The sequence below is a fragment of the Maylandia zebra genome, linkage group LG15 (genome assembly GCF_041146795.1).
Source record: "Maylandia zebra isolate NMK-2024a linkage group LG15, Mzebra_GT3a, whole genome shotgun sequence".
Taxonomy (NCBI): Eukaryota; Metazoa; Chordata; class Actinopteri; order Cichliformes; family Cichlidae; genus Maylandia; species Maylandia zebra.
Window position 1 is genome coordinate 26,258,389 of NC_135181.1, and position 16,408 is coordinate 26,274,796.

Below are 16,408 nucleotides of genomic sequence, written 5' to 3' on the forward strand. Positions count from 1 at the left end.
GTGTGAATGTTATCTGTCTCTCTGAGTTAGCCCTGGATCAAGGCGCACACTGCCTCTCACCTCATGGAATCAGCTCCAGCTCCTCTGTGACTCAGATAAGCGGAAGAGGGAGGATGAATGGAAGCAATGAATAAATTCTGGCACATTAACTGTAGTGTATTATTACAAAGGCGTACATTTCTCGTCAGTCTCAACTGAAGTTAAACAACCTTTTTCTGGGTTCCAGATGTTGGAGGAAAACATTTTCAGTTTTGTGAAGAATGAGCTGAAAAAGATCCAGAACATTCTGAGTCCAGGTTACCCCAAAAATGCAGAGAATCTGAAGGAAAATGAGGAGGTGTTGGAATCTGACGAGGAGGAGAGGAAGAGTACCAGCGAGTCATTTCTGAGAATTACAGTGGATTTCCTGAAGCGAATGAAGCAGCAAGAGTTGGCTGACCGTCTGCAGTGCAGTAAGAGAATTTTAACACAATGGAAAGCAGAAAAAGAAGCAACAGAAAAAGTTGACATTTCAAACTCTGTTTGTATAGATTCTACGCATCTCCATCACATCTATGAAGTTTTCTGGCAGAATAGATTTAATGGAGTGTGTTTAAAAAAAAAGAAGTTGACCTTTTATTAAGCTTTATTAACTTGTCATTGTTTTTATTTTGTAGGAATTCAGACTGCAAAGTGCCAGCGTCAAGTCAAGGCTAACCTAAAGAACAGGTTCCAGTGTGTTTTTGAGGGAATTGCTAAAGCAGGAAATGCAACTCTTCTGAATCAGATCTACACAGAGCTCTACATCACAGAGGGAGGGACTGCACAGGTTAATAATGAACATGAGGTCAGACAGATCGAAACAGCATCCAGGAAATCAGACAGACCAGAAACAACAATCAGACAAGAAGACATCTTTAAAATCTCACCTGTTAAAGATAAGCCAATCAGAACAGTGCTGACAAGTGGAGTGGCTGGAATTGGGAAAACAGTCCTAACACAGAAGTTCACTTTGGACTGGGCTGAAGACAAATCCAACCAGGACATCCAGTTCATGTTTCCATTCACTTTCAGAGAGCTGAATGTGCTGAAAGAGAAAAAGTTCAGCTTGGTGGAACTTGTTCATCACTTCTTTCCTGAATCCAAAGAAGAAGATAGCGGCAGCTTTGAAGACTTCCAGGTTTTGTTCATCTTTGATGGTCTGGATGAGTGTCGACTTCCTCTGGACTTCCACAAAACTGAGACCCTGACTGATGTTACAGAGTCCACCTCAGTGGATGTGCTGCTGATAAACCTCATCAGGAGGAACCTGCTTCCTTCTGCACGCATCTGGATAACCACAAGACCAGCAGCAGCCAGTCAGATCCCTCCTGACTGTGTTGACATGGTGACAGAGGTCAGAGGATTCACTGACCCACAGAAGGAGGAGTACTTTAGGAAGAGATTCAGAGATGAAGAAAAATCAAACAGGATCATCTCCCACATCAAGACATCACGAAGCCTGCATATCATGTGCCACATCCCAGTCTTCTGCTGGATCACTGCTACAGTTCTTGAGGATGTGCTAAAAACCAGAGAGGGAGGACAGCTACCCAAGACCCTGACTGAGATGTACATCCACTTCCTGGTGGTTCAGGCCAAAGTGAATAATGTGAAGTATGAAGAAGGAGCTGAAACAGATCCACACTGGAATAAAAAGAGTCGGAAGATGATCAAGTCTCTAGGGAAAATGGCTTTTGATCAGCTGCAGAAAGGAAACCTGATCTTCTATGAATCAGACCTGATAGAGTGTGGCATCAATATCACGGCAGCCTCAGTGTACTCAGGAGTGTTCACACAGATCTTTAAAGAGGAGAGAGGACTGTACCAGGACAAGGTGTTCTGCTTCATCCATCTGAGTGTTCAGGAGTTTCTGGCTGCTCTTCATGTCCATCTGACCTTCATCAACTCTGGAGTCAACCTGCTGAGAGAACAACAAACAACATCTCTGCTGTCTAAAGTAAGACCCAAATCTAAACTCAAACATCTCCATGAGAGTGCTGTGGACAAAGCCCTAAAGAGTCCAAAAGGTCACCTGGACTTGCTCCTGCGCTTCCTCCTGGGTCTTTCCCTGCAAACAAATCAGACTCTTTTACAGGGTCTACTGAGACAGACAGGAAGTAGCTCACAAACCAATCAGGAAACAGCCCAATACATCAAGAAGATCAGTGAGAATCTGTCTGCAGAGAAAAGCATCAATCTGTTCCACTGTCTCAATGAGCTGAATGATCATTCTCTAGTGGAGGAGATCCAAAAGTCCCTGAGTTCAGGACGTCTCCCCACAGAAAAATTGTCTCCTTCTCAGTGGTCAGCTCTGGTCTTCATCTTATTGTCTTCTGAAAAAGAACTTGAAGTGTTTGATCTGAAGAAATACTCTGCTTCAGATGAGGCTCTTGTAAATCTCCTGCCAGTCATCAAAGCTTCCAACAGAGCTCTGTAGGTGGATCTGTGAATAGGTCAAGGAAATTGGATATTTTTTATTTTGTATGACCTAAATAAATCACTTTGTCTTCATTGGCAATTGTTCCCCAGGCTCAACAGATGCAACCTTTCAGAGAGAAGCTGTGAAACTCTATCTTCAGTTTTTAGCTCTCAGCCTTCTGGTCTCAGAGAGTTGGACCTAAGTAACAACAACCTGAAGGATTCCGGATTGAAGCCGCTATCTGATGGACTGCAGAGTCTTCACTGCAAACTAGAAACACTCCGGTAAGGATACAATTAATTAATGTTTAGATTTTGACTTATTTTAAAGGTTTTTCTTTAATGTTGTGTGATTTAATCATGATTCAATCTCAGTCTGTCAGGTTGTCTGGTAACAGAAAAAGGTTGCGCTCCTTTGGCCTCAGCTCTTCGTTCCAACTCATCCCATTTGAGAAAGCTTGAGCTAAGCAACAACAATCTCAAAGATTTTGGAGTACAGCAGCTTTCGATGGCACTTGAGAGTCCTCACTGTAAAATTGAATCTCTGAGGTCAGAATATAGCCAACTAATGCTCGTGTGAAAATGTCCAAATGTTGAAATGGGTGGCCAACATCTGTTTTTTGTTGTTTTTGTTGGGTTGTTTTTTTTTTTGTTTGTTTTATTCTTTGTTTTTAACTTCATGACCTCTATTTATCCAGTTTGTCAGGTTGTCAGGTCACAAATGAAGGCTGTGGTTGTTTAGCTTCAGCTATTAGCTCCAATCATTCTCATCTACGAAATCTGGACCTGAGCAACAACAATCTGCTGGATTTAGGAGTCAAGCTGCTTTCCGCTGGACTAAAAAGTCCACACTGTAAAATGGAAACTCTGAGGTCAGAATACAACTGTCTTAAATCAATCTTAATGTTCATCCAATGGTGCAGATGGTCAATAAGTGTAGGTTTTTCTTTACTTTCTGCTTGAATTTTGTTTTTACTAACTCTAGTCTATCAGGTTGTCTGGTAACAGACGAAGGGTTTGCTTCTCTGGCCTCAGCTCTTAGTTCTAACCCGTCTCATCTGAGAGAGCTGGATCTGAGTTACAATCATCCAGGACACTTAGGAGTGGAACAGCTATGGGCTGGAGTAAAGGATTCACACTGGAGACTTGATGTTCTCAGGTACAGGAATATGACAAGATCTTAAAATTTCTTTTCACAGATGAACCACAGAGGTTTCCGAAGAATGAATCTACATCACATAAGAAGTTTATACTTTTCACATTTTTTGTGTAATATATTTCTTCTGAATAGATTGGTTAATGGTCATAATTATGTGCAACATGCATCTATAATGCAGAGTATTCTTTTGTGAACTTTGTCAATAATCCAGTGAAATACACTGGATTATTATCATGATACGGTTATAAGCAACACAAGCAGGTTTCAAAAAAATGTAAAATGGAAACTGAGGTCAGGGTACAGATGTCTGTTAAATCAATCTTTATGTTCATGATGGATCTGATGGTCATCCCAACTCTTCTTTCATCCAGGGTGGAGCATGGTGGAGCACACAGGTTGAAACCTGATGTTAGGAAGTGTAAGTTTGACTGCTGAAAAAAAGCCACCTGTCAGTTTGTCTTTAAACCCTATCTTTAAATGATATTTTTGTTAGTTATTATTATGTCTCCTCTCTTCTTCCATCAGATTTCTTTGAACTTGAACTGGACACAAACTCAGTAAACAGGAAGCTCAAACTTGCTAACAACAACAGGAAGGTGATAGTGGGAGCGGAACAGTCGTATCCTGATCATCCAGACAGATTTGATACCTGCTCTCAGCTGCTGTGTAGAAATGCTCTAACTGGTCGCTGTTACTGGGAGGTCGAGTGGAGTGGGGGGGTCTTTATAGCAGTAAGTTACAGAGGAATCAGTAGAAAAGCAGATAGGACCGACTGCAGGTTTGGCTGGAATGATCAGTCCTGGAGTCTGAGCTGCTCTGATGGTGGTTACTCTGTGTGGCACAATAACCGGGAAACATCCATCTCCTCCTCCCTCATCAAGAGCAGAGTAGGGGTGTATGTGGACTGTCCTGCTGGCACTCTGTCTTTCTATACAGTCTCCTCTGACACTCTGATTCACCTCCACACCTTCAGCACCACATTCACTGAAAGTCTGTACGCTGGGTTTAGACTTAGGTCATATGACTCCTCAGTGTCTCTGTGTTCTGTGTAAGAGTCTGTGGGAAATGACCGCAGCTTCAGATAATGTTGATGATGCATGATGGTTCACTTGGGTTTCCACTTGCGCTCTGTCATCTTCTGTATCGACGCTGGAAGACCAGCTCAACACTAACTGCATATCTTAGATAAGAGGAAATTACTAGAAGTAGTCTTACCATTACTAACATCTAGCAATCAAAAAGAAGATGGTCATTGTAAAAGTATTAATCTTCAGGAACTAATAGTCAAAACACAAATTTTAAAATAAAACAATAATAAAAGGCAGGCAATAGATAATAATAGATGACAACATACCATGACCTTACATACGACGTACCAAAAAAGCTGAATGAATCTTGAACTACAACAAATTCTTCACCTAAACAGACACATCAATGACATCAGTGATATGTCTGTTTAAGTGTCTGTTTGGTTTGGTGAGGGTTAAGCATCAGAGTTACCTTTGACTGAAAAAGTTTAAAAATCAAAAATCAATGATTCATCACTGACAGACATAATTATTCAATACTGCTAGCTCACATGAAATAATTCATGTGTGCACTACTACAGACTTCACAACTGACTCTAACGTGGCTCTGACATTGTAACATTAAAACAGTGTTAGGAGATCTATTTCTGTGAGACCAGGTTTTTTTGTGCATCAGCACAGATGCTTATTAGAGGTACCTGCTTCCGTTAGAGAAATGTGAGCCTTTTTTAAAGTCTGCCATTGTTTCTACACTACCCGTTGTTGTGAGAGCCTTCAGCTGCCACACAGTCCACACAGCATTGCAATAATGGCAACCATCACACAGAGGGAGGATGTATCCAATTTATCATGTTTATATTATTCACTCTCATTTTTTTTCTCTTTGCTGCAGAGATGTAACAGTGTGACATCTGTCGCTATCCAGCTTTTCTATTACTGAAGTCGAATTCATTCGTTAAAATCCAAATAAGCACTTAACACTTTGAATTGTGGGATTTGTTTTCTTTTCCAAAAGGTATATTAGTGTATCCTCTTGTAAAGGAAGCATCAAAGTGCAGATACCTTTGTGTTGGTCCACTCCCACTCTGTGAGTTGTCTTTACTTAGAGACCTGCAGCAATAAATGCACTTCTATGTGATTTATGACTGATTTTGAAAAGTGCTTTATTGTTTTTTTATGTTAATTTTACTGTTATAGACACTGTCCCTGTGTCCTCCAGTCTGTGAATCGTAAAATGTTTCAGGACGACAGAGGACACTTGTAGGAGGAGCTATAATCAAGGACACGTACACTTTGCATAATTGTTTTTAACCTTGAACACATAAAAGAAGCAGCCAAACCCCGGCCATGATGAGAGTGTCCCTTATTTTTTATACATTATTCTCTCTCCTCACCCCCAACTGGCTGCAGCAGATGGCCGCCCCTCTGCGAGCCTGTTTCTTCCTGTTAAAAGCAAGCATTTCCTTCCCACTGCCGCCAAAGTGCTTGCTCGTAAATTGTTGGCATTTTATCTGCATTGTTGTAGGGTCTTTGCCTTACATTATCAAGCACCCTGGGGCAGCTGTTGCTGTGATTCGGTGCTATATAAATAAAAGTGAACTGAATTAAATTGAATTTTTATTTTTGTCATTTTACGTGATCTGCCCTTCATTCTTTCTCACTGTGAAATTTTAAAAATGCACAGCCTGTTGTTTTAATTTAAAGTAGTTCCATTAAAAAATATTGGACACTTTTATGCCTGTGAGACATTAATAAAGCATTAGTGGGATGGACTCTGGCTTTTCTTTTTCCCTACTCTGTACCTTGACTTCTCCCCCGTCTCCTGCCTGTGGCCCAGGAATCAACCATAGGTCTCCATGCTGAAGATGTCTCATTTTCTAAAATGGATCTGTCAGAGGGACAATAGCTGATGCTGACAGGTGTGTATAGATGTATTTTTAAAGTATAAACAAATAGAGCAATAAAATCAAACTCAATTATGAGCTGTCCCTCGGAGAAGGGCTCATCTCAGACTCATGTAAAACTAAAGAAACTAACCTAGAAGGCTTTCCTATGATTCCTGTCATGTGAAACTTTATTTTTTTAGGAGATAAAACTGTTCAGATTTAGGTCACATAACTTCCAGACTATTTTCACGGCCAGAAGCCGTCACTGTGGAATGCACTGAATATTGATCCAAAATCACAGGAAGATTCGGCTGATCCAGAGTTTCAGTCTCACTGTCACAGAAAACACGGAGGATCATCCAAATCTTAGCACTTGGTTCCTCCTATGCCGGGCGGCGCATCGGGCAGCTAGTGATCTCCATAACTCTGCCATTGCCGGTCCCAAGCCCGGATGATAAAGGAGGAGGGTTGGGCGTGGGGCTAGCAACCCCACCCTGTAAAAACTCCAAACATCCAAATCTAACCTCAGTATTTAGGCTTCTGAAGTTCAGGCTCATTAACTTTAAGAAGGAAACATACTTTGTTCTTGCGATCTGGACCTACTTGTCCCACTGATCCAGCACTGAAGCCATGTACACTGTGCTCGGAGACCTCTGGGGAGTTTGTCTCCGTCGGTCTTAAACTCTAAATCTCTGCTTTATAATCTGCGCAGGAAGAGGGGGCGTGTCTCTTTACTTTACCTTCTTCCGCATTTATACATCCGGGTCATGCACGTGTTTTTCCGGTGACACGAGACATAAACAAACGGCACGCGGCGGGTGTACGTGGGTTAAGTCCGGATTGTGAGTCTTACCGGTAACAAACAGATCCCGGATGCAGTTGGAGAGGCGGTTAGCATGGTGAAGTGTGTGGTTTCTGGGTGTCCGAACCGCGTAGCTCACTACACCCGGGGGGCCTTCCAGCCACCCCCCAAGAGGTTCTTCAGCTTCCCCAAAGACCCGACTCGGGTCCAGGTACGAGCTCCGCTGTGTGTCCGCTGGCTTTGTATGAAGGAGGTTTACTTTGAAAAAAGTATTTTATTATCCTGAAAAAATTTCCAAAACATTCAAAGACTTTTCCAAACCTTTCCTTCTAAACCATGAAAATGTTTTAATGGATTGCATGTATATAGCGCTTTTCGAGAACCTCAAAGCGCTGTACAATTCCACTATTCATTCACTCTCACATTCACACACTGGTGGACGCAAGCTACAGCTGTGGCCACAGCTGCCCTGGGGCAGACTGACTGACTGAGTTTTCAAACTCAGTTTGCAAACATTCCCAGGCTCACGTTATTACGTCTTTGTTTTTAGTTTTAAAGTAAAGAAATGGTTTGGAAACTTTTTTTAAAAACACATGAAAACCAAACTGAGTGACGTCAGCAAGTAAAAGTAAGTAAGTGAGTAAAATTTTATTTAAATAGCACCTTTCAAGATAAAAATCACAAAGTGCTTCACATAAGCTAAAACATAAAAAAATCAACCAAAAAGCAACCGTTGCTGTTTGCTCTCATGAAACACTGATTAAAAATTCAAATTCAAATTTTATTTGTCACGTACACAATCATACACAGTACGATATGTAGTGAAATGCTTGGACAACTGCTCGTGACCTAAAGAAAACAAAAAAGGAAAAGGCAAAATCATAAGATAGGAAATTAATATGAAGAATTAAAAAGGGTAAATTTAACTAGGAAGGAATAAAATATAAATTAAGGTTAAAAATGAAATAACTGTACAACACAAATTAGAATGAAGGGTAAATTTAACTGGGAAAGAATAAGATAAAATATATAAATTAAAGTTGAAAATAAAATAACTGTACAACAAAATACACAATATAGAACTATATAAGAATGTATGAAGAAATATAAATAAATATATACACAATAACAGCAGCTGTACAAGTATTAACTGGAAATGAAGAATATAATGTCCAGTGTTGTGCAATCCACATTATGTCTTGTACAGTGCAGATATGCTTAAAGTGATTTAAGTGATGAAGTGAAAACAATGTCCAGAATGTCCAGTGTGTGTGTGTAAGAACTGTATGTGTGGGTCAGTACTGTGTGGTGGTGTGATTGAGAAACCGTATCGCCTGCGGGAAGAAGCTCCTCCTCAGTCTCTCTGTGTTGGTCTTCAGGGAGCGGAATCGCTTTCCTGACCTCAACAGAGAGAACAGTCTGTTGTTGGGATGGCTGAGGTCCTTCACGATCTTCCTGGCCTTGGTCCAGCACCGCCTGCTGTAGATTGAGTGCAAGTCAGGGAGCTCGGAGCGGATGGTGCGCTCAGCTGATCGCACAACCCTCTGTAGAGCTCGTCTGTCCTGCATGGTGCTGTTCCCGAACCAGGTTAAGATGTTTCCCGTCAGGATGCTCTCTATGGTGCACGAGTAAAAGTTCCCGAGCACCTTGGAGGGCAGTTGGAAGTCTCTCAAGCGTCTGAGGTGGTAGAGACGCTGACGGGCCTTTTTCACCACGGTGTTGATGTGACAGGACCATGACAGGTCCTGCGTGATGTGAACTCCGAGGTATTTGAAGCTGTCCACTCTCTCCACTGGGCACTCGTTGATGACGGGGGTCTGGTAGTTCCTCTCCTGCTTAGTGCTGAAGTCCACTATCAGCTCCTTTGTCTTACTGACGTTTAGAAGGAGGTTGTTCCTCTGGCACCAGTTCTCCAGATTCCTAATCTCCTTCAGGTAGGCCGTCTCGTTGTTATCAGAGATCAGGCCCACCACGACGGTGTCGTCAGCAAACTTGATGATGGTGGTGGAGCTGGTAGTGGCCACACAGTCATATGTGTACAAAGAGTACAGCAGGGGGCTCAGGACACACCCCTGGGGGGCTCCAGTGCTGAGAGTGGTGGAGGCTGAGACATGTCCGCCATCCTTACTGCCTGTGGTCTGCCAGTTAGGAAGTTGGAGATCCACTGACACATAGATGAGCTGAGTCCCAGATGCTCCAGCTTGGTGGTGAGTGTGGAGGGAATTATGGTGTTAAATGCAGAGCTGTAGTCTATGAAGAGCATTTTAACATAATTCCCCCTTCTAGTGTCCAAGTGAGTGAGTGAGTGATGTGTGGAGGAGATGAGAGATGGCATCGTCTGTGGAACTGTAGTGGGTCCAGTGTGTCTGGTAGTGAAGAAATGATGAAGTCTCTGACCAGGCGTTCAAAGCACTTCATCACTACTGAGGTGAGGGCTACAGGGCGATAGTCATTGAGAGAAGCAGGGTGGGGTTTCTTCGGGACAGGAACAATGATGGAGTCTTTGAAGCATGTGGGGATCACCGACTGAGATAAAGAGATGTTGAATATCTCAGTGAACACAGGAGCTAGCTGGTATGCGCAGTCTCTTAGGATACGACCTAGGATGCCGTCTGGTCCTGCTGCTTTCCTGGTGTTCACTCTTTTGAAGGCTCTCCTTACTTCATGCTCGGAGATGACGAGCACGTTTCCGGTGCTGGCAGTATCTTCCTGTCTGCAGCCGTTAGCGCTGCTAGCACTAGCATTGTTGGAGTCCTTAGCTGCAGCCTCGAAGCGAGCATAGAAAGTGTTCAGCTCATCTGCCAGAGTCACGGCCGCGTTCGTCATACCGGTTGTTGGTGCTTTATAGTCCGTTATTGTCCTTAGTCCCCGCCACAGGCTCCTAGAGTCACTCTGTTGCAGTTGTGACTCTAGTTTCCTCCCGTAGCGCTGCTTCGCCTCTTTCACCGCCCTCCGCACGTTATATGACGCGGCTTTGTACGGGTCCATGTCCCCCGTCGTGAGTCCCGTGTTGTAGGCAGCGGTGCGGGATCTCAGAGCGTCGCGGATGGTTTTATCCACCCACGGCTTCTGGTTGGGAAACGTTGTGACAGTCTTTGTCTCCACGGTATCATCCGCTAGTTTCCCGATGAATCCCACAACCGCTTCCGTAAACACGTTGACATCATTATCGGAGCTGTTTCTGAACATGCCCCAGTGTGCGTCATCGAGTGCGTCCTGTAAAGCGGCCACCGATCGATCCGTCCAGCGCGCGACCTTCCTCTGAACCGGAACTTCCTGTTTCAGCCTTTGTTTGTATTTTGGCACGAGGAAGATGGCGGCGTGATCAAATTTGCCAAATTTGCCAAATTAGTTCATGGACCAAACCATGAACTAATAATGCTGGTTTTTAATTTCATTAGAGATGAGTTATTGTGATTCTGAGGGCGTGCGGCAGCAGGCAGATGGAATAAAAGATGAAATAGGCGTTAGAACTTTGGTGTAGGTCATGAAATCACTGTGTTGAGGTGTGGTGCAGTTTCCCCTGCAGTGCCTCATGTGGGGTGATCAGGTCCAACTGACCTGCAGTAACTCTGGCGGCTATGCTCAGGTTTGGCTGGCCGCCCTGAGGGAGACGCACAGGCAGGACACTGGAGAGGACCTTTTAATCTGTGAAGACCACTTCCTGCCGGAGGATATCTGCAGAAAGGGAGTCACCAGTGATGCCATTCCGCTCATGCCCCCTTGCCTGGATGGGCAGCTGGGTCTGCTCAGTGCCTGGGAGGTCGATTCCTCTGAGGAAGACGAGCAGTGGCACGCCGGAGGCTGCAGTAACGACAGAGAGGAAGATGAATTTAGAGAGGAACGTCCAACTGCACCGAATCCACAGCAACAGGTGGGAGTCTGTTCTGATTTGGTTAGTTGTGATTTTTCAGAAACTGCTGAGGTTGAACTGAAGGTCTCTGTGGATAGCTGCGTGCTTTGGACAAACTGCACACACGCAGCACATGTGCAGAAAAATGACAGCAGCTTCACTGTTAGTTGGACATGAAGAGGAATGAGCAGCGTGTTGACGTGTGCTGAAACATTTCTCTGATAATAATTAGCTAATATTTTAAGAAAATGAATCATCTTTAAAGCTGTGAAATAAAAAGTATGTCGGAAACTTTCTAATGAGATTTACTGCTGTTCTTTCATAAATCTGGTTCAACTCAATCACCAAATTAGAAAGGTCAATTAACTAAAAGAAAAACTAAAGTAAATACAGCAAAAACAGAAGTGGCCCTAAAATTGAGCCCTGTGGGACGCCTAATGACAGAGAAGCAGAAGACAATTCAGAACCGAGAAGGATGGTGGAGAAAGTTCTGTTTGCTAAGTGTGACCTAAACGAATTAAGTGCAGTGCCACCAATGCCCACTAGATCATTTAATCAAGATAGTAGACTATTGTAGTCTACTGTGTCAAAGGCAGCTGTTAGGTGAAGCAAGACCAGAACAATGTGGTTACCAGAATCACATGCCAGAAGCATGCAGTTAAAGAGCATTAGTGCACGGGCACCAAGCAGGCATCAACAGGATCCAGGGGTCGCTCAGACAGACACAAAATTCTTAGGAACAATCCGTGCGCTGTTCGGAAAACAGGAGAAAAATTCCTTGGTGAAACTTCAGCTTCACTGACCATTTCATTTATAGTGGCAGCGATGACACAGAGACTTGGTTTCATGAATGACATGGGTCACAAAAGCAGAGCGACACATGAGCAGCCCTGTCACACTGGTGCCATTATTCCAGCCAAATTCAAAGTCATCAACATGAGTCAAGCATTAAAAGCCGAGGCTCATTCATCAATCATCTGGTTTCCATTTTTTTCTTGCTCAGCCATCATCTTTTACACATAAATAAACTGCCCCTCAGTAGGCTTCCAGAGGATGGCTAATCAATGAAAAGTAGTACAGTAGTGCAGCTTTAAAGCGATAGGAGCTAAAAAAAAAAAAAAAAAAAGCTGCTGCAGAGGATGAACATGTCAGTCATGCAAAGCTGCCCTAGTGAGAAACATTGGCCCTGATCTTGACTCTAATGTGATTCGATTGATTCATTTTATAGTTTCTGTTTTCCAGGGTCCGGGCTGGGATTGGGACGACAATATCAGGTAACTTACGTCTCTGTGTTTTGTGTTGTCTGTTAATTAAAAAGTTCTAACTGCCTCTCGCAGCTTGTTAGTTCAGCACAGTCTCAAATGCAGTCTTCTTTTCTTCTGCAGTGCTTCCCTCCAGCAGAGCATCAAGCGCGGTGAGTCTTAGTATTCTACTCATTTCTAATCCTGGACTCTACTGCAGTACCTTTGAATGATTGTTACTGAATCAGACACAGTTTTGGTGAAAGCTCGGCACTGTGAAGCAAACGGCTCCGTTGTGTTCAGGCAAACCTCTGGGCTCGTTGACTCGCGGTTTCCTGGAGCTGCTGCTGGCAGCTCCTGACGGCTCCCTGGACATCAGGCAGGTGGCAGCGAACCTGCAGACCTCCGTGCAGCAAGTGCACGCCATCGCCAGGGTCCTGGACGGCATCAGCCTCATCCAGAGAGAGTCGGCCCACAAGATCAAGTGGATGTGAGTCCTGAACGAGAGCATGATGGATGTGTTAGGATCTGCCTCACTATCTTTTTCCATAAATTAAGTTTTTATGTGATTCTAATTTTCCTCCAGTCAAATTTGTGCAGGTTTGTTCTGCAGTGCAGTTTTTGTGTGAGTGCCTCTCACTGATAAACAGCAGGTTTGGAGGGAAGTTAATCATCTTCAGGTTAAATTGCAGGTTAAACGCAGCCTGCAAGGAGACTGTGAGAGCAGCTGAAGATGTTTTTTCCAGTTCGGGTTAGGAGTCGGTAGTTCCTCTTTTAGCATGAACCTTCTCTGTGTGCAGAGGTTGGAGCTCCATCTCCAGCTTCCTGTGGAGGAACCAGCAGAAGTTCCATAGAGAGATTCAGAAGCTGAAGCTGGTGGAGGAAGCGCTGGACGGCTTCATCAGAAGCTGTGCCCAGCAGCTTTTCAGCCTTACGGACAACGTGGAAAACTCTTCATATCCTTCCATGTGGGACTGAGGTCAGAGGTCACCCCTCTCAGAGGCCGTCAGCCTTTCGACAGGCCACCGTCCTCCAGCTCCTCATCCGAGCTCCAAACATGTGCCGAGTCCGGCCCAGGGTCTCCTGTTGAGCCCATTTTCCTGGATTATTATGGTATTTTAAGAAAGTAGTAGGATTAGCATTCTCGATTTCTTTCTTGTTAGCTGAAAGAGTCATCTCCAGAAATATGAAAATAATAATGCAGAGATCCTGGGTTCAGTGAAACTGCAGGAAAAATCTATAATAAGTCTGAGAATCAGTCACATTGCTCAGCATCAGGTATATAAAAGTGCCTTAAGTCTACAGATTTTTGCTCTTTTCTTTAAAGTGAGAAGTTTTCTTTAACCCTTTTTTACGCTTGCCTATGTGACGTTCGAGGACATCAGTCGACTTGGAGTGTACCGGGATCAGACGGCCATCATTGTCAAAGCTCCCGAGGACACTAAGCTGGACGTTCCTGCTCCCACAGAGGTGATGCAGAGTTCAGACGGCCACGTCTCTGCTGCCTCAGTCATTTATAAGTGTGTCTGTGTTTCTTTAGGAGAGCGTTCAACTCTGGCTGAAGGCAGTGAAAGGTCCCATCTTGGTGATGACCTGTGAGGTTGGCTCTGACAATGCTGTGACCTCTGACCCCATGCAGAGGATTACCTCATTTTTAACTCTGAACGAGAGCCGCATCAGGACGACGGAGCTGCACGAAAGTATGAAAAGAAACCCTTGCTTTTTCTTTTGGCTCCGATGTTGAAAAAGAATCTGTCAAAAAATTCCAAATCACCTCTAAAGGTTAATGACTAAACCCCAGCCACCTCTGGTTAAAGTTTCCATGCACATCTGTCCAGAACTTTTTTTTGTCTGCCGTGCGAACAAACAGCAATCGGCCATTTGGCATTAGAGATGGACCGATCCAATATTACGTATCGGTATCGGTCCGATACTGACCTAAATTACTGGATCGGATATCGGAGAAAAATAAAAAATGTAATCCGATCCATTAAATATCACGAAAGCACCTCACAAAACTTGCAACACGCCGTAACTCACCTCGGAACATTAGCACGTCGGAGCAGTATGCATCACGTGATAGAGCGGCTGTGGCATGCGGGACCTGTCGTGGTCTGGATAGCATTTGGAGCTTCGCTAGCAACCCGGCATTTCATCTCCGACAAAGTTATCCCGAGAGAAGTAAAGCAAGTGTGTAAGTCCATCTCTGAATGTTTGTAAAGCATTCCTGCGTTAAGCTTAACAAGCGACTGCCTCTCCTGCTGCTACTTCAATCATGAAACTGCTTAACGATCAGCTGATCGGCTTTTCTGTCGCGAGTCCGTGTCTCTAGTTTGCTTTTGGCCCATTTTGCACCAGAAAGAGGAAACCAGCGGCTGAACAACAGCAGCACGTTTAAGCTTGATCAGCTATTGTTAGAATTTATTTAATATTACTTTCTACTCCAGGATCTTTTTCTACGTAGCTGACGCTGGTAACTGTGCAGGGGCGGATCTAGCAAAGTTTAGCCAGGGGGGCCGATAGGGCACTAACAGGGAAAAGGGGGCACAAAGACATACTTTTCTTTCTTATTCTCATTTAAAATGTCTAGCTTTTAATAAATAATTATCTGACACCCAAAGTTTTAATTTGATGTAAAATGAATAGAAGTCAATTACTGTATATAGTAACTATTAAGTCTAATATATATACCCTAGTAAGCTATAGTACTTTTTCCTTTGGGAAGGTACCATCTGTGCAGTCTGCAATTTTGTTGAAGAAAGATGTTGAATCTATTTAATATTTCTTGAAAAAGAATTGATTTCTGTGCATTTTTTTTCACACTGCATCAAATTAAGGTTGATTACGTCGATTAAGCATCATGAGGTGGAGCGTGAGGGGTGGTTCCCTATTTTTTATTTATTTATTTTTGTTGTTGCTGGGAGTTGGAACCCTATTAGTTAGGTTGCTTAATATTTACGCTAAGTACTCTTTAAAATACCAGAATAGGGAGGATGGTGTAGGTTTAAGTTTATTAGATTGATCAGTATTGCTGAACTATGAAATATTTTTTTTTGCATACAGGTATAACAGAATAGCTTTAGTGTAGTTGTTGTTTTAAACTTGAGTATGAACTTATACAAAATGCAGCAAGATATTTAAAAAACAGTTTTGTTGATTAAAAAGCACTATATCGGATTCATATCGGTATCGGCAGATATCCAAATTTATGATATCGGTATCGGACATAAAAAAGTGGTATCGTGCCATCTTTATTTGGCATCAGTGCCAACCGCGAGCACGTGAGGTCGCTGTGAATCCTGCCTTCTTTTCCTGGTGTGTTTGTTATGGAGATACTAACATCTTCACTTCAGTGTCCCTCAAAATGAAGACGTCACACAGCTATCAGCCAGTTACTTTGAAGCTGCAGTGAAAATGACTCTGCAATCCTGTTGATTGGCTCATTTGGGACGGGGGGGTGTGTCACCTGGCAGCTTGTCTCTGGTCTCATTTCTGAAGTTATTCTGTGTTTGCTGTTTTCAGGGTCACTCACTGACCTGGAGAGCCCATGAACACCAGCTGACCTCCAGGGGTGCCGGCGTGTTGCTGCATGTGTCTGATAAATGCACACAGGGAGAACATGAGGAAGTACCTGCTGACGGTGGCTCACTTTAACTCATGCTTGATGCTGTGACAACATGACAGCAGCAAGCTCCTCCTACCAGAGGAAACAGTCTGAGCACAGAAAAGGGAAAAAAACAGTTTTCATCTGGACCAATGAAACGGCTTTAACCTGCTGAGCTCAGTCTGATGCACAGTGCCTGTATTTCACTGTTTGTCTTTCTGTCCTTTGCTTTGTGTTTTTAATGTATAAATGTTTACTTCTTCATCTCACAAATACCTCAAATATACTTGGACCAATAAAGTTTTACTTTAAAGTTGTGAATCACTTCCTGTTTTCATTCATGAGGAAAAAAAAAAGCTCCAACAAAAGTGTTGAGCAGCAGAAAGTCCCAATACT

General features: G+C 43.4%; 2 protein-coding genes across 3 annotated transcripts; both read left to right on the plus strand.

Annotated features, from left to right (window-relative positions):
* The first annotated feature begins 226 nt into the window (after positions 1–226).
* LOC101476350 (NLR family CARD domain-containing protein 3-like) lies at positions 227–6,378 on the plus strand. The gene is made up of 8 exons (XM_076874214.1): positions 227–452; positions 657–2,454; positions 2,551–2,724; positions 2,815–2,988; positions 3,138–3,311; positions 3,425–3,598; positions 3,970–4,016; positions 4,124–6,378. Exons 1-8 carry the CDS (start codon positions 227–229, stop codon positions 4,648–4,650), a joined length of 3,294 nt encoding a protein of 1,097 aa, XP_076730329.1. The 3' UTR covers positions 4,651–6,378.
* An 888-nt stretch (positions 6,379–7,266) lies between these two features.
* Positions 7,267–16,333, plus strand: LOC101466275 (transcription factor E2F6). 2 transcript variants are annotated; one of them, XM_076874217.1, is made up of 9 exons: positions 7,267–7,525; positions 10,904–11,188; positions 12,410–12,441; positions 12,553–12,581; positions 12,712–12,898; positions 13,209–13,363; positions 13,763–13,878; positions 13,949–14,108; positions 15,931–16,333. In XM_076874217.1, exons 1-9 carry the CDS (start codon positions 7,409–7,411, stop codon positions 15,957–15,959), a joined length of 1,110 nt encoding a protein of 369 aa, XP_076730332.1. In that variant the 5' UTR covers positions 7,267–7,408; the 3' UTR covers positions 15,960–16,333. The 2 variants fall into 2 exon arrangements, with proteins under 2 accessions (XP_076730332.1, XP_076730333.1); XM_076874218.1 differs by lacking the exon at positions 10,904–11,188 and having other exon boundaries at positions 7,270–7,525.
* Positions 16,334–16,408: the final 75 nt, after the last annotated feature.

Coding starts and splice junctions, on each gene's coding strand:
- LOC101476350 (XM_076874214.1), top strand. CDS start 227: ATGTTGGAGGAAAACATTTTCAGTTTTGTGAAGAATGAGCTGAAAAAG. Junction 2,455..2,550: donor AAAGCTTCCAACAGAGCTCT/GTAGGTGGATCT, acceptor ATTGTTCCCCAG/GCTCAACAGATGCAACCTTT. Junction 3,312..3,424: donor TGTAAAATGGAAACTCTGAG/GTCAGAATACAA, acceptor TACTAACTCTAG/TCTATCAGGTTGTCTGGTAA.
- LOC101466275 (XM_076874217.1), top strand. CDS start 7,409: ATGGTGAAGTGTGTGGTTTCTGGGTGTCCGAACCGCGTAGCTCACTAC. Junction 12,442..12,552: donor GATTGGGACGACAATATCAG/GTAACTTACGTC, acceptor TTTCTTCTGCAG/TGCTTCCCTCCAGCAGAGCA. Junction 12,582..12,711: donor CCAGCAGAGCATCAAGCGCG/GTGAGTCTTAGT, acceptor CGTTGTGTTCAG/GCAAACCTCTGGGCTCGTTG.